We start from the raw sequence: 26,752 nt of genomic DNA, 5'->3' as shown, positions 1-26,752 counted from the left end.
TCAATTATGAAATTTAGCACTCTGAGGTATAATTTATGTAAAATTTCATTTCTTACTGTACTCTTATTTTCCAGTATCATTTTTACATCAAATTTTAAAAAGTTATTTTACTGCTGAATATTTCTTGTATTTTTGTAGAACTTCTATTGAGAATCAAGAAAGAAGCAGAAGTAGGATCTCTATCTTCTAATGTTGCTACTGAAATGAAGGAATTGTATTAGAACTATAAAAGTGCAGTACATGCATTTTTGTTAATTTTCTTTATTCAAATAAATTTGTGCCATATTTTAGATGCCTTGTTTTGAAATATATTTGAGATTTCCATTTTTTCTATGCATACAAAATGCAATTATTTTATTTGTTTGGAATCACTTTATTTTGCAGTAGATATAATGTAAATGAAATAGTTGACCAATATATATAACTAAATCATTCCTAATATCATAATGAAGCCATGTAAGTATCCAGAATTTCATAATGAACCTCCAAAAATTTATGTTTCAAGTATCAATAATATCTTGAGTCTGTTATCTCTTTATTTATTCATATTTGTAACTTCAACCATCATCTTGTGATTAACAGATCAACTTATGGTATTGGATTAATGTTGGTATGCTTTATATTGTGATTTTGTTTTTAATATATTTTCTTTGTTATTTATATGACAAAAGGCAAACTTGTTACAACATTAAATCACCCCATATCAATTGTCACAAGGGGCATCTATATTTCTCATGAGGTAATTGTAAATTGTAATGGCCTATTTAAAGTTCTTTTAAATTGCTAGTTGTAATTTTGTAGGTGTTGTATATTAATACATGAATGACCCACTTGTAATGGCCATTAATGTTTATTTTAGGCATAATATTTTAGATGCATTGAAGTATAAGATTTTGGCTGAAAATGAGGGGAAAAAAAGTTTAAGTCAAGAAATTCTTATTTGCATATCATAACTCAAGTAAGCTACAGGGAAATGTTGATCAAGGATTCTGCTAAAAGATTGAATGAAAATGTGATTGTATTTTGAAGTATATTTATAGCTATCTCCCTTATTTGTTTTTTTTTTTTGGTAGAGTATGATGTAATTTAATATGGGAATGATGTTGCTCTTGCCTCCATGGTATGTTTTTGGATATGGCATGCCTTATGGTTCTTGTTTATCATTTTGAATATAATTGACAAAAAAATAGACCAAACCTAATGAAATTATTGTTTTTTCATTAAAATTTTTGTTGTCCACTCTCCCTCTTCACATTTATTTGTTTTTCAAGGACAATTCAATTATCCTCCATGTTTCAAAGTGCCAAACTCTAATATAAGTTTGGCTCTCAATTTTGTAATTTCATTATGATGAATTTGTAACTTATATTTTAAATTTTAATAGAAAAAATAAATTTATTTATTCTTCAACCATGTTAAAATTTAAAAAATAAGTTATAAATTCATCACAATAAATTATAAAATTGAAAGCCGAACTTGTAAATCCCTAAAATTTGGCACTTTAAAATTGCTTGAGATTTAATTTAAATTAATTAATCCAACCTATATGTCATTCTGCCACATTTTTTGGGGAGAATGTCATTGATCAAGACTTGAGAAGAAAGATTACTGTATTTTGTGCCCAAAGAACTTTGAAATTCCTTGGCAGACTTATAGGGCTCAAGTAAAATTATTTTTTGAAGTAAAAGACTGACAAAGCCCCTGATTTAAAATGACAAATATATTACAAGAATGGTTTCAAACAGTCGACGAAACATAATTTCACTTGAATTTTATGGGTCTGTTGATAAATTTTAGAGTTTTATGAGCTTAAAATGCAATAACCTCTCTCTCGAAAGACCCTCAAGAAGATTCTCGCCACTTTTGTAATAATTTTTTTTAACTTAATTCCTCTGTAATTGAAAGATCGTGTAATTTTAGTTGTTTTCTCATAATAATTCTATTTGACCGATCAGCATTACAAAGTATTTACAAGACTCTGTTTTTAAGAATTAATTTTATTATTTTAATATCTAATGATCAAGTTAAAGCATTCTTCTTTGTGTACTTAAAAAAAAGTTCTTTTGCCAAAAAAAAAAAAGTTTGAAAGTTTCTTTTAGAGCATGGCCCGTCACTGGGTGAGAGATTCGAATTGATATTATTAATTATTGATAAAAATATCTTAAAAAGAAAAGCATCAAATAATTGACAGAAATAAAGAATCACAAAACCAAATCTTGCATGATATCCCAGATAAAGTTGAACATAAAGTGATCGGTGAACTTGATCAGATTATCATATTCATTATTTTTTTAGTTTAAATAGAGATATTTTTTTATTAAAAGTAATTTTATTCAAAATATAATTGAGTATTAAATATGAATTTCTTCCAACAAAAATTTAAATTTTAATTCACTACATATTGTGAGAGATTAATTATTTTTGCTAGACTTAAATTTCATTGCTAATCGTAAAATTGCATCAGCACTCACTAGCTTTTATGGTCCCATTTTTTGTTTTATATATGCAAATCAATCTTTTTCATTGAATGCACACTTCCACACTTGCAGGATGCAAAATTTGACAGAGATGTTGCTTTTTCAAAATGTTCAAATATCTATCTTTTTCTCTCCATATTCATTTCCCAGGAAAATGCTTGTCATGTTCCTTCAGTCTTGTTTTACTTGTTTTTTAATTCACTTTTTGAGTATAGAATGCTTTTATCCTTATATATAAACTGCAAAGAATATGTATAAAATCAGAAAGTGCTTTGAACAAATTCAAAAATCTTCATGTTCCATATGCCTTTGAAGATTATGGAGCTCAACCTACCATTATATATGTATGCTTTAAGATTCATTATTATTTCATTTAATGAATGCATATATACAATTAATAGTTTAATAATACACGTCCAAATGGCCCAAAAAGATAAATAAAATAGTTATTCTGCAATTTATTGCTTAATCCTTTGTTTATGGTTGCCCCACAATGATGAGACACCTGCAAGGGATAATAGATAACATGGCAAACCGACAAGATTCCACTAAGCAAAGTTGCTTAACGACTAATTAATATAGGGTTAGGGGGGATGATAATAAAGGGTTAAAATATTGAATTAATTTTAAATAAGGACCAAAGATTCTTGAGTGAATTATAGGTCTGCAAATTTTCTACTGTCATTTCATAATTTTGCAACTATTAAAATAAGAATTTGCAAGTGAAATTCACTAATTTGTAAAAAAAAAAAAATTGTCATCCATATCATCATTTTGAGTGATTTGAGACTCTCATAAGTCACACTTTTATTGCAACTCTTAAAATACAAATTTACAAGATTCACTAATTTTTTATGAAAAACAACTTTCAAGCAATGATATATTTAACAAGTTTTTTCTAATAAATTAACGAATTTTACTTACAAAACTTTGTTTTGAGATTTGCAAAGCACATAATGAAAGTGTCGAACTTTTTGAACAATTCATCAAAGGACTTTTGGTCCTTATTTTGAATTTACAAATATTTTAACTCATTATTTAAGTTTAATTCAACATTTTGGCCAAAAATGTCATTCCCCCAAGGATATATATGCTTCCCATTTAATATTTAATTGATATTCCATAAGACACACAACTATTTTTTTTTTAATTAAAAAAAACCATCCAATCTTTTCACCAAAAGAAGCCCAGTCTTGTCTAATCTGCATGAATCACAGACGGCATAGAAATTAACTGTAGAATTTCAAGGTCTATTCAAAAGAATAACTAAAAAATAATAATAATAAGAAAGATAAAGGCCAATGCTTTCACATGAATCTTTATTCAAGTCAAAATAGCATATACCCCACTCCACAAAATATAACAAAAGCTCCAAGTGTCATTCATTCATAGGGGTGATAATAAAAATTAAAGGAGTTCCATTTCTAAACTTCAGAACTACAATGAATTCAACACATAAAGGAATCTGAATCTGTCATGGCTTAATATGCGCAGGAAATTGAGAGAAAATTAAAGCCGATCATTGATTCCTACAGTATGCAAAGCTGAACTAGCATGGCATCTATGACAGAAAGTGGACTTGATATGTATATATAGCCTTCCATAGCTATTAAAGTTTAAACCTTTAACTTGTCTGGCTAATCCAATGATGTCAATGTCCTTTTGTACAGTAAAAATAGTGGTTCACTCTTCACAGATTACAGCACTAGCTTAAGGAATATGGAATGACCATTTGACATCTATTAATAATGGAATTGAAAGCTGATGTTGCATTATGCCAACTTCTCAAATTCATTGAACATAGGAAATAACATGAAGGTACAGTACAGTGGTACACAACAATGTCCATTAATATTACAGAAGAAAAAAAACACAGTAGTGGGATTTCCCATTCTTCTGTTCATGGTACTGTGAATGATTATAACTGTGAAAATCTTGATGCCTTTTCCTATTTGAGGCAGACACAAGATGTCATGTTCTTGTCACTTTCTTTTCTTGTCAAGGTTTTAATCCTAAGCCAACGTGAACACAGAGAGAGAGAGAGAGAGAGAGAGAGAGAGAGCAAACAATCACAAAAAAGAAAGTTATCACTTATCCATCAAATATGTCACATAATTCTTCTTTTGCTTGGTGTCACAGAGCCATGTTTCAGTCGCTTGTGTCCAACACCTTGTGTGGTTGTTGTGAGATAAAAATTAAAATGAGGTTGAAAGCAAAAAAGGCTCCAACCTCGTGGAAAGTGAAATGTTTGAAGTTGGACGAAGCACCATTTGCTCAAAGTATTATGACATGATTAGAAAAATTTCTTAGGAACATGGAGAGATGATTAGGATCTAATTGACTGTTACCTGATTTGTGGCTAAACTTGAAGATGTGGTAGGAGACAAAAGCTAAAAATAGTTTAGGCTTTATAATATTGGAAGCTTACCTAACCTAACATTTTCCATGAAAAATTCAACTCTCTCACCTAAATCTAGCTAACAAACTCTGATAGGATTAAACAATTCATAACTAAGGCCTAAGGATACATAGTTTTTGGTCCCTCAATGATATAATATACTAATACCAACACTCTTGGGTTTTTGATTCTTCCTTCTATGCAATTCATTTCCTAAAGTCTTTTTACTCTTTCCTTGTAGGTCCCCTGTCGGTGAAAACAAGCCAAAAAAAGAGGACAAATGAGTAAAAAAATTAAGGACTAAACTGGGTAAAGGTAAAATATTTAAAGATCAAATAGTTGAAGTAGGTATCTCTCAAGACAAAAAAGTATAATGTCCTTAGTAATTCAACTTGGAAGAGGGAGGGAAGGTGTTCATTATATCTGGGTATTTTTGGAAATTCAACTTGTACATGAAGTCATTCCACATGTTGAGTGGGGTCAGGAAGAAGCATAATGGGGATATAATAAAAGAATACGAATGACAGGTGGAGCCCTCAGGGGAGAAAGTTAAAGGGTTAGCTGAATAAAAATTGTTCATTGCATGCTTTTCAGCTTTCAAGTGGAACAAATGACATCAATTTTGCCTTCTGAAATTCTTAGAACAGGTTTCGATTATTAAGTGCTACAACAGAAGCTTAGCATCGATCAGAAACATTTTTGAGAACCGAGAAAGAAGGCCAATACCCAACAATGAAAAAGGGAGCTACAGTGTCTGATAGTATTGGTCAGCAGTGACCTTACCTAGTTCATGATGTCATATCAACCAGGAAGTCTCTAGTAGAAAAATTACTGTAACATGGAACTGTTGAAGCCAGAAAAACAAAGGATGCTCGAATCCAAGTATGAAAGAAAATGTATATCAGCATGAACGGTGACTTAAAAATCTTCAGTTGAAGGTTTCAGAGACCTCAAGTATTTGAACAGTTAGCTATGTTGCTAGAAAGCTCGAGTAATCCTTTTAACTCCATCTCTGATGAACAAAGCTGACAAGGACCTTTTCTGGGTTCAACTTGACTAGATATCATGAAGTGTGTGATTTAAATTCTTTCTTTGCTGGATCATTATCACACTGTTTAGTGCAAATAAATAATAGTGTATGAAATCATGTGCAATAAGTATGAGAGATCAAGTATCCAAGCTGCCATTATTGCTTGGTATCATAATATTTATGTTGTCATGTTATAGACTAAGTAAATGGATCACGCCTCTTAATAATGATCCAGACAGAAACAAGAGGAAACTAGTCGATGTCTCAAGCCTATAATGGTGGGGTAGGCACCTAAATGTCAAGGTGCTGCAGCTGTCTAGTTGAGTAGCTCATGGTATAGAACTCTAACAATAACAATAATATACAAATTAATTTAAGGAGAGAATGAGAACTGGCCTATCTATTGTAATGGGATACACAAAACCATTATTCAGGAAAAGGACAGAAGAGTCTCTGTGAAGATACTGCAAATCCACCAAGTGGCTTAAGAAATTCAGAGTACCACACCTTTTATAAGACAAGTCCATTCAACAAAACTTATATTATTCTAAAATTCAAAAGTAAGATATATCTTATCTTGGATTTTTAGCTCTGTCAAAGAACTATAGACGTGAATATACCGAAAAAAGGCTGACTCCAGGACAAAGAATGTAAAGAGACAAGTGGGAAGACAAATAAAAGTTAGAAAAAACATTTGATGGGGTATGTATGCTCTAGCAAAAGTTGTACATGGGTGTTCCTCATAAGTTCCAATCAAATTGGTTTCTAACGCAACTCTCTCTCTCTCTCTCTCTCTCTCTCTCTCACTCACTCACACTCATGCACACATATACATTACACACTCACAAAAGGATGTCTTATTTTTTAGGTCTTGCTATATTAAGACCTTGTAACTGTAAAATAGTGATAGCTACTTTCACACTAGCAGCACAGAGCGCATGTTGTTGTTACATCATATACAAATCCCATTTTTCTTGCTGTTAAACCAAACTTCATCGTCCACAAGAAGGTGGCCTTGGCATATATTTCTTCCCATATGGACCTTCAAAGATCAGAGCCATGTTCATCTGAAAATTTGATTCTCTCATTTTCAGATGTTCCAGCATGCCCAAAACCCACAATGGATAGCCAAACTGAGAAGAGAAACACACGAAAAGAAGATCAAAAACACCCACATGGCTCAGCTCCTCCTCTTCCACTGAATCTAAATCTCTCAAGCGAGGATTCAGCGGATGGATCAAAGCCAGAACTCAACCTCATCAATTGTTTTGATGCCAAGTCGTCCTTAAACTCCTCAGAATCTTCTCATGACCTGGAACCCCGGATTTTCTCATGCAACTACTGCCAGAGAAAATTTTATAGTTCGCAGGCCCTTGGAGGACACCAGAATGCACACAAACGTGAGAGGACTTTGGCAAAAAGGGGACATAAAGTTGGAGCTGCAATTTCAGTAGAATTTGGACAGAGGTACACTAGTATGGCTTCCCTGCCCTTGCATGGCTCATATAACAGATCACTTGGGATTCAAGCACATTCTATGATTCATAAGCCCTCTTATCCAGCTCCTACTCCTGCTTTACCGTGTTTCCATGGTCAAAATGCATGGTGGAGGCAGCCTTTAGATTCACAGCCAGCAATTGGGAAGCTCCCATCCGGAAAGGTTCATATTGGAGATGAAACTGAAGCTTCCTTTTCTGGTGGAGTTTCGAGGTTAGCGAAGTTTTCTCCAAATATGGTGTTGAAAGAGGGAATTGGAGCTTACTGGTTGGGAAGTGTTACTCATGTAAAATCTAAACAAGAGGAGTTACAGAAGCTAGACTTGTCCCTCAAACTCTAAGTAGTAGTAGTCCCAAACCCCCCCCCCATCCAAAAAAAAAAAAACCCAATACCCATTTCAATTGTATCCTTTTCTCCATTGACCAGGAGCTTAATTTCTACCTTCATTCCTTTTCTCTTCTTTTGTCATAATGTATCTCTAGTTTCAGCTGCTGTAAATGCATTTTGGCTACTTATATCAGAGGCTGTTTTCTCGGCATTACTCGTAGATTTATTTGTGAGTTTGATAGCTTTTGAGTATCATAACCAATTCAACTTCAAAAATTAATATGCCACCAAGCTTTCTCAAATCTCAAGTCTCACCTGATAAAAATAAAGTTAAGAGAACTTCACAGCTTTTAGCAGTTAAATTTTTCTTTCATAATAATTACCTAAAGTTTAGATTAAAAATGAAACCAACAGGTCAGGTGGAGCCTGGAGCTTATCCCACTTCACTTTTTAATTTTAGACATGGATCTAGCATCCAGTCACAAAAATGAGACCTGTAATGATAGCTTTTGCAGTTTATCCTCTTTCCGAGAGAAAAAGAAAAGATATCTCAAGGGTTTTGCGTTTGTTTGATTCCAGAAATATATGACAGTGCTCTCTTGATGTCAACCTAAGACTGTTTGGATCAAGGTATATCTGTCTCACACTTTGGGTGACAGAGGTCCACACTGTTTAGAACTTTGGATGCTAGAGATTTATCATTTCTTTTTAAATTTATTCTTATGCAAGGGTTGGTCCACCAAATGTGCAAGAATTTTCATGGTTGTGATTGTCAGAGTGGCTCCATACTTTGACCCACCTGCAGTTGGAGAAATAGACCATCTCTATTGGGATCAAAAGAAGTAGTTGAGGCAAGCCATGTGAAAGTAAGCCACACAATGACCCTCAGCTCTGCTATCACATCAGCTTAAAAGAAATATATTTAACTTAAGGCGTTAAATCTTTGAGTCTTGAATCTTGATTGCCTTGATTTCTCACCTACAAAATATCTTAGAGAGAACCCCCCCAAATTGGTAGGTCCATATCTTCCCGATGGTTACAAGCTAATAATCTCATGCTAATCATGAAACAAACATTATTATAGGAAATTAAGAAGGGAAAGTAGCTGAAAATCCAGTCACTATGACAGCTAATAATCATAGTAATCTCACACTAACAGAGGTAGATATCATGTGCTGAATCGACAGTAGGATCTATCTTGATGTTGCTAAACATAAAACGTTTGAGTATAGACTTTCTTGTTTCCAAATGTAGCGCTTTGGTTGGGTTGTCTATTTTACTTGTGGTGGCACGCCACACTCCTCACCATTCTTCCATTAAAATATTGTAGGCTAAAAGGCTAAAGCTTTTGTCTTGCCTCTCAACAAAGAAAGAAAATGCATTAAATGCAGCAATCAAAGCATGCGGAGCCACCATTTTGCAGGGATTGGGTGAAATTTTTAAGCAAGAACTGCATCTTCCTCTTGAAGATCTGATGATAATCAAAAGGAAAAGATTGTCCGTCATGGTCTTAAACAAAAAGGATAGGATATAAAAATTGAAATGACATCAACATCTCAGTTAGGCTAGTGACATTACTGGACGTTTGCTGCTGTTTATTATTTACTTCACTTTTTGGTGCCACAGTTTCTTTGCCCTTCAAGCCTTTTTTTCCATAACAATTTTACCCCCATTAGTTAGTATCGGAAAGGGAAACGAGTTCAACTCACGTTAACAATAATGGGATAAGAGATTTGTAGTGATTTATATCGTCTATGTTCAAATTCTTTAGGCGTCACGAACTTATGCTAGTGGTTAATCCATTCGAAGTAGATTTCTTAATATCTAATCTTCTGGGTAAGCCTTGCCTGACACTTCAATTTTTTGAGTTTGACATATTTGGATACCGTTGAAAAAGGAATTCACACATGCCCTTCGCACCTAACTAATAATATCACACGAACATTTATTTTACCAAAAAGGAAAATTTCACAGTAGCTTTACACCCCATGTACTTGATATTACTATGTGTTCAAAGTAATACAACTACTTTGGAAAGCTTGGAATACGTAGAGAAAAATTCACAAGAAAGTTCTCCAGATTTAGCGGTGAAATTATTGAAAGTCTGGGATCATTAGTCATGTTTAGCAGCAAATCAGATTCTAGATTTTAACAGTAACTTTCTGTACATTAAACTAAACTAAGGCCGCTATCCCCTAATGCGTCATTGGACACAGTAATTATTCTCTAAAGAACAAGTTCACAGATATAATATTGCATCTAAGTCTTGTTGAACACTACCCATTGATTAATAACATATTTTATCTTGAACTAGACCTTCTGGTTTGGTTGTTGATAAAGCACAATAATATATAACCAACCCCACTTGGTGCAATAGAGCTTGTTGTTGAGCATCAGAAAAGAGTACAGAACAAACATGAATAATGCATGTACAGTTCAAAAATTGCATGAGATACACAATTGTTCATAAGAATTCATCCTGCACAACAGAGCTTTGTCTGGCAGAACACATGAAGGGGAAAATGACAGTTGACGAAACACAAGTAATGTCGGCCATGTCAATTTTCAGAACAAACACAGACCACTCATACAACTTTAAGAAGATATCAACAACATGCTGCCCACCACTTACAAAGTACCTTCAAATTTTAGCTGTTGGCTACTTCTCTACCAGCCTACAACTCATCAATAATCAACTGTCACCATTCATTCAAGAAAATGTATCCTCTCTCTGAAACCGAGGGTGCCAATTTTAGAGAAAACAAATAAATCAACATACACATGTGTAAAGCCCACTTGAGTGATAAACTTCACTTGAACAATGGACCCTAGATACTTCGTGCCCATATTTCTACCAAATTGAGATTGCAGATTTGGAGAAAAATTGAAAGGATGCAAATCCTTACTAAATGTCAAAATTATAGAAGTGAATGAATTGAATGGACATGCTTCGTTTTCTGAAACTAGGAATACTTCTTGAAGAAAAATATGGTGATTCAGTGATTCACTATTTTTGTAATGCCTATTCTTTGGGAAAAGGGTGGGGGCACAGCAAGAGTATGCAGCAAAAACGCCAGTTACAATAAGGCCTTTCTCCGTTGTAAGAAATTACACCCACACAACCATCGAAAGAAAGTATGGTCAAATCAAAAAAGGCATGCGAGACCGGGCTCTGTTAGCCTGATAGCAAACTATATTTGATCCCTATTTCAACTTAGAGGTAAAACGTACAATCCCTTAGCCTCTATTTCTTTTCAATGAAAGACTTAACCGACCCCATCCATCTTATGAGCTCCATTTTATTCTTGTTTTTCATGTACTCATGCAAGAAAACGGCAAGTTCATCATTTATACCCCTAGTTTCCAAGAACTCATAAAGGCTGTCTTGCAATGCATCATCCAATTCCCTGTCAAGAACCAACAGAACAAGGCATATTAATAGAATTCCAACTCAACTGTCCTCCAAAGTACTAAGCGAAAAAAGAAGAAGTGGAACAGAGTAAATAAACCCACTTGAATTGGGGACCAGCATAAGGCTTAGCTGGCTTATAACTATCACTTGCACGTACAAGCAGCCTTTTGATCTCTATACTATCTGGCCAAGCAGAACACATGATTTCCAAGACACTAGCACCTTCTCCCTTCGATATATTGACAATTAACGTTATGTGAAGCTGCATATCTTCCTCTTTGGCCCCTCCAACACCACTTGCATTTGGAATAGGAACGGCTCCATCAAACGTGCTGACTTCAACTTTAATATCTTCATCCCCAAATTTGCTCTTCAATCCAATCCATTGTTGGCCGGGTCGGTCATCAACCATGAATGAACCAAACTTCGTGACAGGCTACAAAACATTAAAAGCCCATATTAACCCACACAAAAGCAAAAGGATTATATCTTTCTGGGGACACAAGTCATGAACGGAAGTGACATGTTTTGTGTAGGAGTCCCAAATCTGATGGAAGAAAGACAATAAAGTTCCTGAAACCATACTTAATTGCCAAGATAATGTAGGATATAGACAACATAAAAATTGAAACTTTAAGTTGCAAATCAGGCCCCCCTTTCATCAAGAAATCAAAATTTCTCATTTCCATCATGACATTCAGCGCATTAGCAACAGCAAAATAGAAAATACTTTCATCCACTAAATTCCAACATCAAAGAAACCATCCAGGTTTTGTAGATTATATTTCTTTTCTTCTCCAACATTCTCTAAATAAAATAACCTTTTTTTTCTCTAAATCAAAATCCTTTAGACATATAAACAAAAAAGAAGATCAAGTCTTTCTAGGTAAACTAGTGGTGGAAGGACGTGATGTATTTTTGCATTACTTGCCAAAATATAAAAGAACAAATTTAACAAATTTCCAGAAGCAAGTTTAATAGCAATGAGAATAGAAGGCGTGGAACAAATACAATAATAAAAGTTAAAACTTCGTGAAGTTAGAACTCAACAACCCTTCCGTAAAGAAATCCAACATTGTTTGTTCATCTCTATCACAAAAATTCAGTGCTTTGATTAACAATATAATAGAAAATGGTTTCATCTCCCAAACTCCAAAATCAAAGCAGCCCTTCGAAAATGAAATTGTTTCAAGTCCTACTTTTACTATTCCAGTAATCGTTTTGTCTTTCATCAAAACCCATTACACATGTAACATAAAACCACGGATTAAGACTGAAAAATAACAACCAACCATTGACAATTATGGACTGTGATCGTAATTAAGAAAAGGCAAAATGGGAAAGGAATAGACCTGCTTTGGAGGAGAGTGTTCGAGCTCGTACTGAATCTCATTTCGGAGGTATCTAAGGACGTTTCCTTCAAAAGCTGACCTCCGCATTTCGGAGATGTAAGAGCAAGTCCTTCGAAAATGAAACATGGGATTGTGAATGGCGATGTTGTTCCTAGCTGTGGAACCAGAATATGATAGGCCATATCGTTGATGGTGAAGTAACTGGACAACGGTTTTTCTGAGGCGCCGGGACAGGCGATCCATTGACGAAGGTACACTTCTCAGGGTTTATGGTCTGCTCTCTGACCTCTGAAACCAAAAACCCCAGAAATTCACTTATCAATACCGCGAAGTTAGGAATTTTATTTGGACAATTCACTTGTCAATATCGCGAAGTTAGGAATTTTATTAGGACAATTTACATGTATATCCTGTGAAAAAATAATAACTTTATTTATAGAAAGATTGAAAAATAATTAATTTTCTCATTTAAGATCTAACAATAATTTTCTTAATTTTATTTTAATTGTAAAAATAATATTAAAACAATCAAAAATCACTTCCTATCTTTTTTTTTCTTTCACCTTCAAAAATCTCAAGTAAGGCCATACTAACGGCAAAGCTCTCCAAATACGTAAGTTAAGTTGTAAGTTAAGTTAGCACAATCACTTACCAATTAAGTTGTGTTTGTTAGTTAAAATTGATGTGTGTTTAATAGTATAAGGAGTGAACTCCATCACAATAAAGATTATTTCTCTCATAGTATGAAAAGCAAAAGATAAATCTCTCAATAGCCATTACTATTCACACCAACTTTAGTTATTCCAATAGCATAAGGAGTTGACTTCACCAACAACAAAAATTATCTCTACCAAGATACAAAAAATAAAAGGTAGACATCTCCCAATTAAATAGCTCTATACACAAGGATAAGATTTGAACATTCAACTATTTTTTTAAATAACAAGATCCTTTATCATTCACGCTAACTTTAGCTAGTCACATAATATAAGGATTTAAGTTTGCCAATAAAGATTATCTCTCACAAAGTCCCACTTCTTATCTTTTTTCATATGTTTCATTAATTTTATTACCAATCATTTCATTTATTTCTTTCAAGCACAACTAACTTAAAAAAAACAATAATCTATGACGAAAACACAAATAATCAATGGCCGGCTATGGGAATATATGGAGAAACAAAAAAATACAAATAATCAAGCACTTTAATGTGTGGTATTTAAATTTTGGAAAATTAACAATAAATTTTTTTAAATATATAAATAATAATTTAGTCCCTCAAAATATCATAATTTTTCTAAAATCTCTAGGAACTTTTCTATTATTAATAAATTTATATAAATTATTAGATTACCCTTAGTAAAAATAAATGATTCATAAGTTTTGTTTAAATATTCATAACTTTTCTTTTTATATTTACAACCATACAATAACAAATCACAACTTTTCTGTCACAATAGCAAGTTTTGTTAAATTTCTTATTTGCTGTTGTATGGCTATGAATATAAAAAAGAAAGTTATGAATATTTAAACAAAATTTATAAATTATTTATCTTAAACAATGAAAATTTAATAATTTATATAAATTTATTAATGACAGAAAAGTTTTTAGGAACTTCAGAAGAATTATGATATTTTTGAGAGATCAAATTATCATTTATATATTTTAAAGAGATTTTATTATCATTTTTTCTTAAATTTTTTAAATTCATTATTTTTAAAATTATTCTCTTACCCTTAGGCATTGTGAACCAGAAGAACAAGGAAAAAATAGTACATTTCAAAACCTATCATAAGTTGGTCAAATTTTCAAAAAGGGATTAAAAGATGGAGAATTCAATGCCCTTGACGGGTGCTTGCTAGTTCCTCTTTTGTTCTTAGTAATAAGTTGAGGAATTAAATAAAAGTTATTGTTTTGCTCTTGACTTGTGAGTGCGGAGTTAAATCCCCTGAAGACATCTAAAATTTGCCTCTCAAGAAATCTTAGTCAAAGGGCCAAACCATTAGGATATTTAGTTTGATTGATAACAAAATTATATCAACTCAACCAAATATTTAAAAATAGTCATTTAATCTTTTAACTTTTAATTTAATTATAAATCAATCCTTCAAGTTTAACTCATCACAACTCAAACCCTTAAATTTGGTCAATTTAAAAATTTCACCTATTTTAATTTCTTTTTTTATTTTTGTGATTTTATTTTTAAATATATTGACAAGTGTGAACATCCCATTTTGTTTGAGCCCTCACAAAAAAATAAATGAAAAAAAAAATTGAAAAAAAGCCTTTTTAATAAAATAAAAAAAAATGAAATGAAAATTAATCAATAAAAATTAAATGAAAAAACCTCTAAATTTATGTTTTAGTATGAGTCTTCAATTAGAGGAAGTCAAATGCAAATTTAATTTTTAAATTTGTGCCTTAATTTGAAATAGTGAACATTAAACAAAATTAATCATGAATTACGATTCGATGAGATTTAACTATTAATAATAAAAACCATAATTTTTATCTATACAGAAAGTATGATGAGATGAAGAAGAGAAAGGAGGCAGGTTGTTGGGTAAAGGTGTTTCTAAATACCTTGAGGAAAACCAAAGTTATCATACGTACGATGATACATGTGATTTTCAAGATTCATGGTCGGAGGGTGGAATTCATAGTGTTTGACTAAATGGGTTTGTCTTTTTGTTTGTTCTCGTGTTTTTCCCTTCCCTCCCCCCCCCCCCCCAATTCTCCTATTTTCCTTGCATTGTCATCAGTGTATGAGAGAGATACTTTTCCTTTCTTTCTTGAGAGAATGACAAGGAACCTATAAAAATATTAATTTTAAATTAATTTTTTTAATATTAATGCTCCCAAATATAATACTCATTCTTTCATGTTTTAATATTAAAATTTTTAATTTAATATTAATATCTTTATAAAGTCCTTATTCCTTACTTATCATTCTCCCTTCTTTCTTTTGCCTTCTTTTATTTCTATTGCCTTTTCTTTTCTTTTTTTTTTATTTCTTTACTTTGATCATTCTATGTGAATTATCATTTCAAGTGTTTGTTTTATTACTTAAAATTTTTTTTTCCTTGCTTCCATTTGTTTCCTTTCAGAATTCCCAAATATGATTGATTTCATGTTTTCCATTTTATCTTCTTTTTCATTAACTATGCTTAATTAATTTATTTAAAAATCTATTTTTTAAAAGAAGAAGAAGAGTTTTTTTGTTATAAATATATTGAAAAATAATTTGTATGCTATGTGAGATTTTAAAATCTTTACATGTATAAAATAAATTAATTTTCATGTGAGATTTTTGAAATCTCTGCAAGAATTTCAATCTACTTTTTTTTTCACCAAAATTCTTTCTCAAATAAAGAAATAAGTCTCTTTTATAAGTTAAAAAATACAAATCCAATTAAAAACCTATTTAAAAAATTCCTTTTTCTAAAAAAATGGAAAAAAATTGAAAAACATTTTTACTGTCGAATTACATGGGCTCCAATCCCTCTAAAGAATGTGTAGGCCCTATGGTTTTATATTAAATCAAATCCAATTTATAAATAAATAAATTTTTTAACTTAATTTTTCTTATTCATTTCTTTTTATTATTCTTTTTTAATTGAGGATAATTAAATTTTATTTAAGGTCATATTAAGTTTATTTAGTTAATTTAGGATAACCATTCTCATGGATGAGTGATGTGGAATACCTAATATTTTTTGCACGCGTAATCGACTCCCAAATTTTATTTTAGTTATTGTAGACTATTTTATTTTTTAAAAGATTTTTAAAATTATTTTTTTTAAAATTTTGGTGATAACTCCTACATTTATTAATTTTTCTTTTAAGGGAGATCACAATTTGGGCACGACAATAAGTAAACATGATGTGTGGTTGACAAGAATGTCATGTAAACACCGCTTGTGACACAAAAACATGTCTAGCCTAATTCACTCATGATAAGGATAGAATTTTTGAAAAGATCAAACTTGAGTGTTTGAGTTGTGACAAATTAAATTTGAGGGATTGAGTCATAATTAAATTAAAAGTTTGAAAAACCAAACAACTAACTTTTTCCTTTTAAAAATGTAACAATATTAGTGGCAAAAATTTTCGTTCAAATGGCTCACATCTTAATTTAGTGTGAGTCCTTGATAAAGTCACTTTAACTTAAATTGGAACAAGCACATGATATTGGGTGGGCTTGCTATTATTTTTTTTGATACCTATAAGAATCCTCCTATTAAAAGGAACTTTATGTTAAAGCACCGTCGATCATTAAACGCGGATACTTTTTTTAATAAAAATTCAAATTTTAATTCATGGCCTTGAAGGTTTATCTGTGATCTCTCCCTTCTCCCTCCCCCACAAAAAAAAAAAAAAAATCTCTCTCTGCTGTGGGATTCCTTAGGTTTGTGACAGTTGGTGGGCTTTATTTGGTTTCGTGGGTATTTGTTGGGCTATTGCTTTGTAGCCAGAGTTGGGCTTGTGTTGAGCAGTGTTTGTTCGTTATAATATATTTTATTTTCACCGATCCTATATATGTATATGTATATGTATATGTATACACCTATCAAATCTCTTTTTTAAAATAGTCTTAATTTCATTTTATAAAAATTTATTTTTATATAACTATTGGACTAGGATAAATTTGAGCATTGTCAGTTACAATTAAAATAGCTTTCCCAAAATTTTTATTATAGTAGGAGGATCTGAACCCTGATCTCTCTTATTTTAGTTGATCTAGATTATATCATTCAAGTGAAAAAAATAGACTAGAGTGGCTATTAAATATTAAATAGTAAATAACTTGCAGTAACATTCCAACATGTTGGGTTAACTAGTACTTACCCTGGGAGAAAGAATGAATGTAATTTATATGGCCAAAGTGTGGGATGAAAATATCTAGACAATGACGATTGCGTTGGATAAGGGGAAAACATATATATATATATATATATATATTAAGAGAGAAAGTTATCAAAAAAATATAAACAATTTTTTCCCCCAATTACAACCATATCCAAACGAAAGGTTCGGTAGAATATAATCCTAATGCAAAGAAAACAATTTTTCCTTTATTTTGTTTAAATGAGTTAATCAACTTGAAGCTTATACAACGTTTTGATCCTAAACTAAGACTATCTTTTAAATATAGTTTTTTCTTATTAGTTAAAATTTAAAACGAAAAAAAAGAAAATATTATATGCAAAAAATGATATTTCATTCATATATATATATATATATAATGGATAATTCATTGAGAATATTGAGGTGACAAAAACTCAACTAACATTTGCCTCTGCTCCCTTGTCGTCTGTGGTTGTCTACACATAATTGTTTCGCGGGAAGAGGAATAGTTATTCACTTTTCACAGTGTAGGAGTGCTGCAACTGTTATTTTGGGATAGATCATAGAACGTAATGTGACATCAAGTTAGGAATTAGAGACAGATCAAGTTAGGAAATAGTCGAGTCTATCTTGAACCGATCAAAACTAGTAGAATTAAATGAATGAATCACATTTTTACTTTTTAACAATTTAATTCATGTTTCTAAACTATGATTTTCTCATATTTATATCTAATAACCATTAACATGTAAAGAATAACGAACAAATAAGCAAGATATATATATATATATATATATATTAGAGTATTCATGGTTTTCTTAAGGGTTAATGAGCAAATAGGATTCTGAATTATTACTCAAAAATCATCCTGAACCCTAACTCTTAAAATATACAAAATAAATCATAAACTTTTAAATTCATAATAAAATAAATTTCGATTGTTAACTTTTTTAACACTGTTACTGTCTATACAAGTACTATTCAAGGTTTATTTTTCTATGAATTTAACTCTGACTATTACTATACCAGCATAGATAGTAACGGTGTTAAAAAAAGTTAACGATCAAGGTTTATTTTACTATAATTTTAAAAATTTAGATTTATTTTATATATTTTAAGAGTTTAGAGTTTAGAGTTTAGAGCGATTTTTGAGCAATAGTTTAGGGTCTTATTTGCTCATTAACCCTTTTATTAACTATAGTATATTATTTTTGTTTTAATTTAATAGTTATTTTTATCATTATGGATGAATGTTTTCATCTTCAAAAGATATGAATTTATTAATAATGGATTCCATTAATGTCCAAGCATTGAACTAATGCATCAATTAATTAGTTGAGTGGCTTGGAAAACTCCTTATTCTGCGGACCGAAAAAATAGATAGGAAATTAGTTAGGAAAAGGAAATTAATCAAGTTTTTCTCAATTTTTAATTGATTTCATGTAGTTTATTTTATTTTAATTAAAATATTATATTTTGATTGATTAAATATGCTAATATCTAAGAGTTAAGATCCTTGAATGTTTACCTTTAAAAATTAAATTAAAGTTTTTTGAATTTTTATTAAAATATTATATAATTTTAGAATTTATTACCTAATTTTTATGATTTACAATTTATATAATATAATTAATTTATCTCCTTTAAATATATTTTATACATATAGAATTTTCATAAAAAAATAAAAATGTAAAAATTCCATTAAATCAAATAGTCTTTTTTTGGAAAAAAATATTAAATCAATTTTTTTTATAAATTTTAAAAGTTATTTTATTTTCTAAAAAAGTAGTCATCCATTTATAATTTTTCAATAAATTACATAAGCCTGATTCAAAATTGAGAAAACTAGAAGAATTTGAAGATTAATTTTCTCTTTATCCTTTTATATGTAAATTTTACTATCTTAAAAATCATAACATAAAATACAAATGATATTTTTAAATATTATAACTATCTTTTCTTTTATCAATTTAAATATTATACTATCTATCTAAGTATTTATATATTTATATATAATATACTAATAAACGTATAACGAGCTGCATTAAATTAAATTATTAACTGTGCAACATTTTTATGGTTCATATTGCTGGCGTGCATCATGCATTCAATGTAATGATGTATGGTTATAAGAATGGATCCATTGAAAAGTACTTCTTTCATTTCTATATATATATATAAATTATATTATACAGTTTAATAAAATTAGTTAATCATAATAATTATATTTAAAAATAAAAAAATTAAATTAAAATGATCTATGTTAATTAACATAAGTATGCATTAATTATTTTTTATTAATATAAATTACGAGAGGTTATTTAAAAAATGTGTAATAAATATTTATTAAAAAATGTGATTTTGATTATATAAAAAAATAAGTAAAAAGTAATAGTTTCTTCTATAAATAGATATAAATAGAAACAAGGAGAGTACTGCAATTCTTTATAATTAAATGATAGAACTAAAATAGAAGCAATTAATGGCATGTTTGACAACCTATTCTAGAAACAATTTTTTATTCTCTAAAATAAAAGAATAAAAAAAGTCTATTCACCTATCCCTATATGTAGGATGTTTTTTACTGAATCATGCAAATTAATAAAAGTTAGTTATTTAATTAAAAGTATAACAATATTTTAATTTTGCCCTTGATTATTGTAAATAAAAATAATTTTTTTTAAAGTAAATTAATGAGAATACTTATCTTTTTTTCTTTTTAATTTAATAAGGGTTTAATAGTCTATTTATTAAAAAATATACTAACAACTTCTTATATTTAGGGATAAAAAATATTCTACAAAACCTTTTATATATATATTTTGAAAAATAAAAACAACTTTTAAATATTTTGAAAAATAAGAAGAAATGAGAAAAACATATATTTTTATTATTTCTTATTCTCAAAATATATTTTACAAAATACCAGTTCTCAAAACAATAAAAAAAATAGTTTCACACAAGTTCTAAAATTCAACTTTTTTCATATTATAAACTAACAAATAATTCAATTTTGTCATCGTAAAGTCGAGGTTGTTAGATTCTATTTTGCAGCCAAAGTGAAATTTTTTTGGGAGAATAACATATAAGTTTTAAGGAGATTAATTAATTTAAATTAAATCTCAACTAATTTTAGAATGTAAAATTTTAAAAATTTATAAATTTGATTCTCAATTTTATAATTTTATTGTGATGAATTTATAATTTATGTTTCAAATTTTAACGAGAAAGATAAATTTATTTATTCTTCAATCACATTAAAATTTAAAAAATAAATTGTAAATTTATCACAGTAAAATTATAAAATTAAGGGTCAAATTTATAAATCTTTAAAGTTTAATACTTTAAAATTAATTGATATTTAATTTAAATTGATTGATCTCCTTAAAACCTGTATGTCATTCTCCCAATTTCTTTGCCAACTTTGAGCTGCATCATTATCTACAAAGTCCGAGATTGAAGTTTCAATCTATTATATTTGTGCTTGTTTTTGTTTTCTCCTTTTTTATTTTCGTAGCTGTTTATATATATATATATACATACATGTATGTATGTATATGTAAATGTAAATAAAGCACATAACAGAACCTGCATGTGTTTTATATTGGTCCGTGTGTTGTGCCTTTTCTTTTACTTTTCCTTTTTCTTTTTCTGTCTCGTGTCCGTATGCTTGTGTGTAATGCCAAGCCTAACTTATCTAGTCATCTAGATCAATTGGATTTTTATGTAAATTCGTTTTAGTTCATCTTATTATATATATATATAAAACTATTTAATATAATCGGGTAAAAAGAAAGAAAGAAACTCTTTTTTTCATCTTATTATATATACATATATATATATATATAAAACTATTTAATATAATCGGGTAAAAAGAAAGAAAGAAACTCTTTTTTTACAGACCCTTGGTCACGCAAACGCAATTAAAACTTCACCCAGAACTGGGTGTAACGAAAGAATTCCATTTCGGACCAAATAATAATAATAGCGTAACATCCTTGAACTTTGAACCACATTAAAACTTTGACCAATCAGCCATAGATGATTTAGGAAGGAATATTATTTCGTGAATATTATTGAAGCCCACGTGAGGTTATCACTAATCACACATGAACCACACCACACAACAAGTAGGCCTAAATTTGCTTATCTAAATTTTTTGGTGAGAATTTAGTCGTGACTCATAAAATCATAAATTCAAGTCATGTTAACTGTTATCGATGTGACAATTTTATTGATATATTATTTATAAACATTTGTATTAATTATTTTTAAATTTAAAAATATGTTTAGATTTTGATAAGTCTTGGAAATTCAATTCATTTAATTTTTTTAAACTAAAAAAAAAAAACCTTAACAAGAGCTTTTTCTAAGGGTCAAAGTCAGTCACTTTCTAATTCTTGTATCATCGCTTGACTTTGTGTCATTGTGCGGAAGACTATCACGATCATAGACTACGACTTAGAACTATTCTTGATATCGCACGCATCACTCTCATAATCACAATTCCTATTCTCTAATCTCAAAGGCTAAATTAGATTAATCACACCACCATCCTTCATTATGGGATCTAAGGCCATGTCATTCATCATTATTTTCCTTTTAAATGATACACACACACACACCCACTAGTCGCATCTTCCTCCTTAATTTAATATATATATATATATATATATAGATATAAATTAAGAAATCCCCACCCTCCGCCATTATTATAGCAAGCGTTACTTCCTCTGCCCCAAGGAAACTCTTAATCCCTTTTCTTCCCTCCAAAAATTAGATCTTGCATTTATAAAGTTCTTCTTCCGTCGTTATATATAAAATATTTTTAATTAAATTATATAAATTAATAAAAATTAATTATTTAATTAAAAACATAATAATATTTTAATTTTATCTTTAATTATTGTAAATAAAAAATAATTTTTTAAAATAAATTAATAAAAATATTTATATTAAATAATTTAATAAAAATATAATGATTTTTCATTAAAAAATATATTAAGAATATCTTATATTTAAGAATAAAAAATATTTTATAAAACTTTTTATAACGGAGAAAATAAATGACTTTACGGGACCTTACAGTGCACGAAGAACAATGATTGTCAAGAATATTATTAATTTAAAAATATTGGAGCTCGCTAAACTCAGTGAAAAATAATTCTTAATTGTCATTCATTTTTTACAAGGTCCCAAAATATTACTTTCTTCGTTTGAAAATATAAAATATTTTTAATTAAATCTTACCTCAATAAATAAAATTGCTATCTATTTTTAAATTAATTTTATTTTTTTATATTTATATTTATTAAACACTTATAATAAATATAAAATTATTATTAATAGAAATATTTTTAAAAAAATAATTATTATATTTTAAAAAATTAAAAATATTTTATATTTTTAATATTTAATTTTTTAAAAAATATTTTATATTTTTTAACGAGTACTAATTTTTTTCATTTTAAAAATTACAAAGAGCTTTGTTCATTTGAGATTTCAGAGAAAGAGACCAGCTAATATGGGGGCATTCTGGTGAATTCGATCGAACTACGAGGCCATTCATGTACAAACACGGATTTTATATATGCTCATCGCGCTCCGAAAATAACAGAGACGGTGCGGCACCACTTGCCGCCGGTGGAACCCATTATCAGAAGCTTCTTATTCTCTTCCTTGTGATTTCGAAATTCGAAATTCAGAAACCAAATCGAGCGAATATATATATTTATATATATAATTTTAATTTCTTTTTAGCGAAAGCAACTTGCGCCTTGTCTCTCTTTTCCAAAAGCTGTGTGATAGATCAGTGAAACTTCTTACTGAAATGAAGTCGAAGTAGCCCAAGAAAACGACGCCGTAAAATGCTGTGCAGAAGGGGTTCCCGGAGACGCAGTTCAGGATCGGTGCCGGTGTACCTCAATGTGTACGATCTGACTCCCATTAACGGCTACGCGTACTGGTTCGGCCTCGGGGTGTACCATTCCGGCGTTCAAGGTTAGTCTTCGAACTCAAATCCCTCTCAGTTTGAATTTCAATTTTCAGATCTGTAATTTCTCAGGAAGTTAATAGGGTTTCGGAATTGCTATTTGAGTGTAGTTCACGGAGTAGAATACGCATTCGGAGCTCACGAGTACTCGACGACGGGGATTTTCGAAGCCGAGCCGAGACGATGCGATGGGTTCGCGTTCCGGAAGACGATACTGGTCGGAAAGACGGATATGGGAGCGGAGGAGGTCAGGTGCGTGATGGAAGAGCTCGCCGGCGAGTACAAAGGAAATGCATATAATCTCATCACCAAGAACTGCAACCATTTCTGCAACGATGCTTGTATCAGACTCACCGGAAATCCGATTCCCAATTGGGTGAATCGTCTTGCGAGAATCGGTATTGTTCATGTTCAGTGTCAGATTTCGTTTACTGAATGGATGATTTGTAGGTGGAGATAATGGAATTGATTTCGGTGATGAACTGAGATGCAGGGTTTTTGTGCAACTGTGTGCTTCCGGTGACCTTGAATTCGACGAGAGTGAGGCATCACAGAATAGACGACAAGCACTGTTGTGGTGAAGGAGAGAAGCAAGCATTAACGAGTGAGACGAGTACTGATAAAGTGACTGTTTCGAATTCAACATCATCGGCAACATCGTCGCCGGCATCTGGTTCCAGATTGCGTAGGGGAAGGAGTAGAACCAGACGTCCTCTTCCTCCTTCTTCACCGTTGATAATTGGTTCTTCTGCGTCTTCTTGATCTGTGAAGTCAATTCTGAAACATTAATTTCTTTCTTTGTTTTTTTTTTTTTGGTGCCTCTTCATTTTCAAATTTACAATTAAAGAAGGAACATTAACCTATTATTAGTTTTTTTAATTTGAATTTGTGAATGTTGTTCATTCTTGTCACCCAATTAGCAGCTTATAAGGCTTCTATGTCGGAAAACTTGGCAGGAATCCCGGAGATCATATACCATATTGCTTTTTTTTCTTTTTTACGGATTTTCAAATTTCGTGTAGTAATATGGGATTTGATCATGTAGATTTTATAATTTTTAAAAGTATAGATTAATATGTAATGATAATGATACCAAGCAAATAAAGCAATTTTGAAGCATTAGGTTGCTGCCATTAGCCTACTATTTACTAACCATAAGTTGCTTTCATCCAAATCCAATTTATAAAAAAAGCCCCTTTCAAATTAGAAAAATTAATCGCAATAAATACGATAAAAGGCCGGTTGTTAAGATGTTACAATTAAAATTCAATTTTTAACCGCTAAACCATAAAATGTGAAGTTATAAAAGCCATTATTTTACAAAACAAATTCGAATAGAAAAATAATTATTTGTAGAATTAGATACATTTTTTCTTGTACTGAATTAATTTTAAAATAAGATATAATGTTAATGACTTAGGAATAATATGATTTAATTGACGTTATATTTTATAAAAATAGATATAGTTTGGATAAAACCTTTTTTGTCTCTTTGTAAAGATATAGCCTTTTTGGAGTTATACACCAATTTAAATTTTCACTAAGAACCCCAAATATGTATGCGATACCTGAAAGAGTTTTACTATGATTTTTTTGAAAGAATAATTTTAAGATTTTATTCAAGAAAATTAATTACTTTGACAATTGAATTTAGGACTCTTAAGTTTGATTGTCAAGGGACCTGCGAATTCTAAATTCAATTATCAATAGATTTTAAAGTAATTAATTATCTTAAATGTGATTTGCATGTAATTCTCTTTCAATTTTTAGATCTTGTAACTAAGTTTAAAAAATTGTACTGTATTCGATCCTCGTGTTTCGCAGTAGACACGTTAAAGTAGTACCCCCGACAGACACGTCATATACTACGCACAAAGGGCCATTCTGACGTGTTCTTCAATGAAATGACCATATGACCTTAATGGTGAAGCATGTTCTGATATTATTTCGAATCCACATTAAAGCGATCACTTTGTCGGTAGTATAAATCGGGTAATTATATATTTATATACTATATCGTTGGCCCCAAAAAAAAATCATATACTATATCTAATATTTTAACTTTAAAGTTTTTAATTTAATTTTAACTAAATTGGGATAGTGTTTTGCTCAAAATTTAAAACGAGCCACCACTTCACATAGGATTCAAATATTAATATAATCCTTTATTTGGTGAAAATTAATATATTTCTCTTAGTCATTAATATAAGACAAACTTAATTAACTTTGTACTCATTAAAAAATGATAGTTATATTTTTTAAAATTATTAAAAAATATGCAATGTTACAATTTTGTCATTCTTTACAATTAATAATCATAATAAATTATAATATAGGAATTCAAACTATAATAAATAAACAAGGAGTAAAATTAAAAAATATTAATTACTTTGACTTTGCCTTATAATAAAGACTTAAAAACTTTTCAAAAATTTGCCTTACATCAAACATGTATAGGAACGAGACTCGGCTTTTCACATGAAGCTAGGGTAGGGGCTCATTAAACACAAGGCTAATCTTGGGTCCAAGTACTTTGAATCAAATACAAATGTGGTTCAGACATCCTTCCTAATATTGAAAAGAAGCGATTAGGTTCTAACATTTGGTTGGGGATCAAGTCTTCTTGGGAGAATGTTAAGTCAGGGACGGCGATGAGTGCTGAAAATAGGAATGCTTTATGAAAGTGGAGTAAGAATAATCAATTTTCGGGCAAAACTACTTATGACTCTCTAGTTCAACACACCAAAGTCTATGATCGGTTCAAGGTGCGAAAGGATGCTATTGAGGAAACCATCCATGTACTCCACAATTCCCCTACCACAAAGTACTTTTGAATGGAGATCCTTCCCCATCAATATAAAAGGTCATATTTTGAGGCGAGCATTCAAAAGTAGATCAAAGGGAGCATGCGAACCTCAAGGAGGGATAATGGTGTTCGCAGGAGATCAAGGTAGAACAAGAACTTATTCCAAGGCAAAACTACCTCTAACTTTGCCATTGATGCATAGACTTTGGCTATTATTAATACTTTTAAAAATTGTCTTAAGCTGATTGACTTAAGGTATTGTGTAGAGGCAAAAAGATGTTCCTATGCATAGAGGCACCTAGATATATTCCACCAATAATTGACTTAAGTTAAATGTAGATGGTGTATTTTTTGTGGTTTAAAACATTGCAGGTTGTGGTAGTTTATTTCATAACTTGAGTGGTGAGTTTAAAACTGATTTCATGTTTAAAATAAATGATGATGACCTATTAATTGCTAAACTCTTGACTTGCATGTGGGGCCTAAAATTTGCCTAGAATCTTGAATATCGATAGTTGATTCTAAAATCTGATTACTTTGAAACTTCAAAGTTACTTAGTGGTAGAAACTCCTCTTCTTACCCAAATATGGATGTTGTTTATGAGATTCAAG

General features: G+C 30.3%; 3 protein-coding genes across 3 annotated transcripts; 2 read left to right on the top strand and 1 right to left on the bottom strand.

The window, feature by feature from the left end:
- The first annotated feature begins 6,702 nt into the window (after positions 1 to 6,702).
- LOC129291647 (zinc finger protein 1-like) lies at positions 6,703 to 7,943 on the top strand. The gene has a single exon (XM_054929126.1). It carries the CDS (start codon positions 6,942 to 6,944, stop codon positions 7,740 to 7,742), a length of 801 nt encoding a protein of 266 aa, XP_054785101.1. The 5' UTR covers positions 6,703 to 6,941; the 3' UTR covers positions 7,743 to 7,943.
- A 2,221-nt stretch (positions 7,944 to 10,164) lies between these two features.
- On the bottom strand, positions 10,165 to 12,814 carry LOC129291512 (uncharacterized protein At2g39795, mitochondrial-like). The gene is made up of 3 exons (XM_054928912.1): positions 12,494 to 12,814; positions 11,243 to 11,577; positions 10,165 to 11,136 (listed from the first exon to the last, which is right to left on the bottom strand). Exons 1-3 carry the CDS (start codon positions 12,734 to 12,736, stop codon positions 10,974 to 10,976), a joined length of 741 nt encoding a protein of 246 aa, XP_054784887.1. The 5' UTR covers positions 12,737 to 12,814; the 3' UTR covers positions 10,165 to 10,973.
- Positions 12,815 to 22,945: 10,131 nt separating this feature from the next.
- On the top strand, positions 22,946 to 24,311 carry LOC129290994 (deSI-like protein At4g17486). Its single transcript, XM_054928063.1, has 3 exons — positions 22,946 to 23,342; positions 23,445 to 23,732; positions 23,828 to 24,311. Exons 1-3 carry the CDS (start codon positions 23,210 to 23,212, stop codon positions 24,094 to 24,096), a joined length of 690 nt encoding a protein of 229 aa, XP_054784038.1. The 5' UTR covers positions 22,946 to 23,209; the 3' UTR covers positions 24,097 to 24,311.
- Positions 24,312 to 26,752: the final 2,441 nt, after the last annotated feature.

Source organism: Prosopis cineraria, unplaced genomic scaffold, assembly GCF_029017545.1.
Source record: "Prosopis cineraria cultivar Desert tree isolate PC_DT_omini unplaced genomic scaffold, ASM2901754v1 PC13, whole genome shotgun sequence".
Lineage (NCBI taxonomy): Eukaryota > Viridiplantae > Streptophyta > Magnoliopsida > Fabales > Fabaceae > Prosopis > Prosopis cineraria.
The sequence above is the reverse complement of the archived record's forward strand: the minus strand, read 5'-3'. Positions and strand labels throughout refer to the sequence as shown.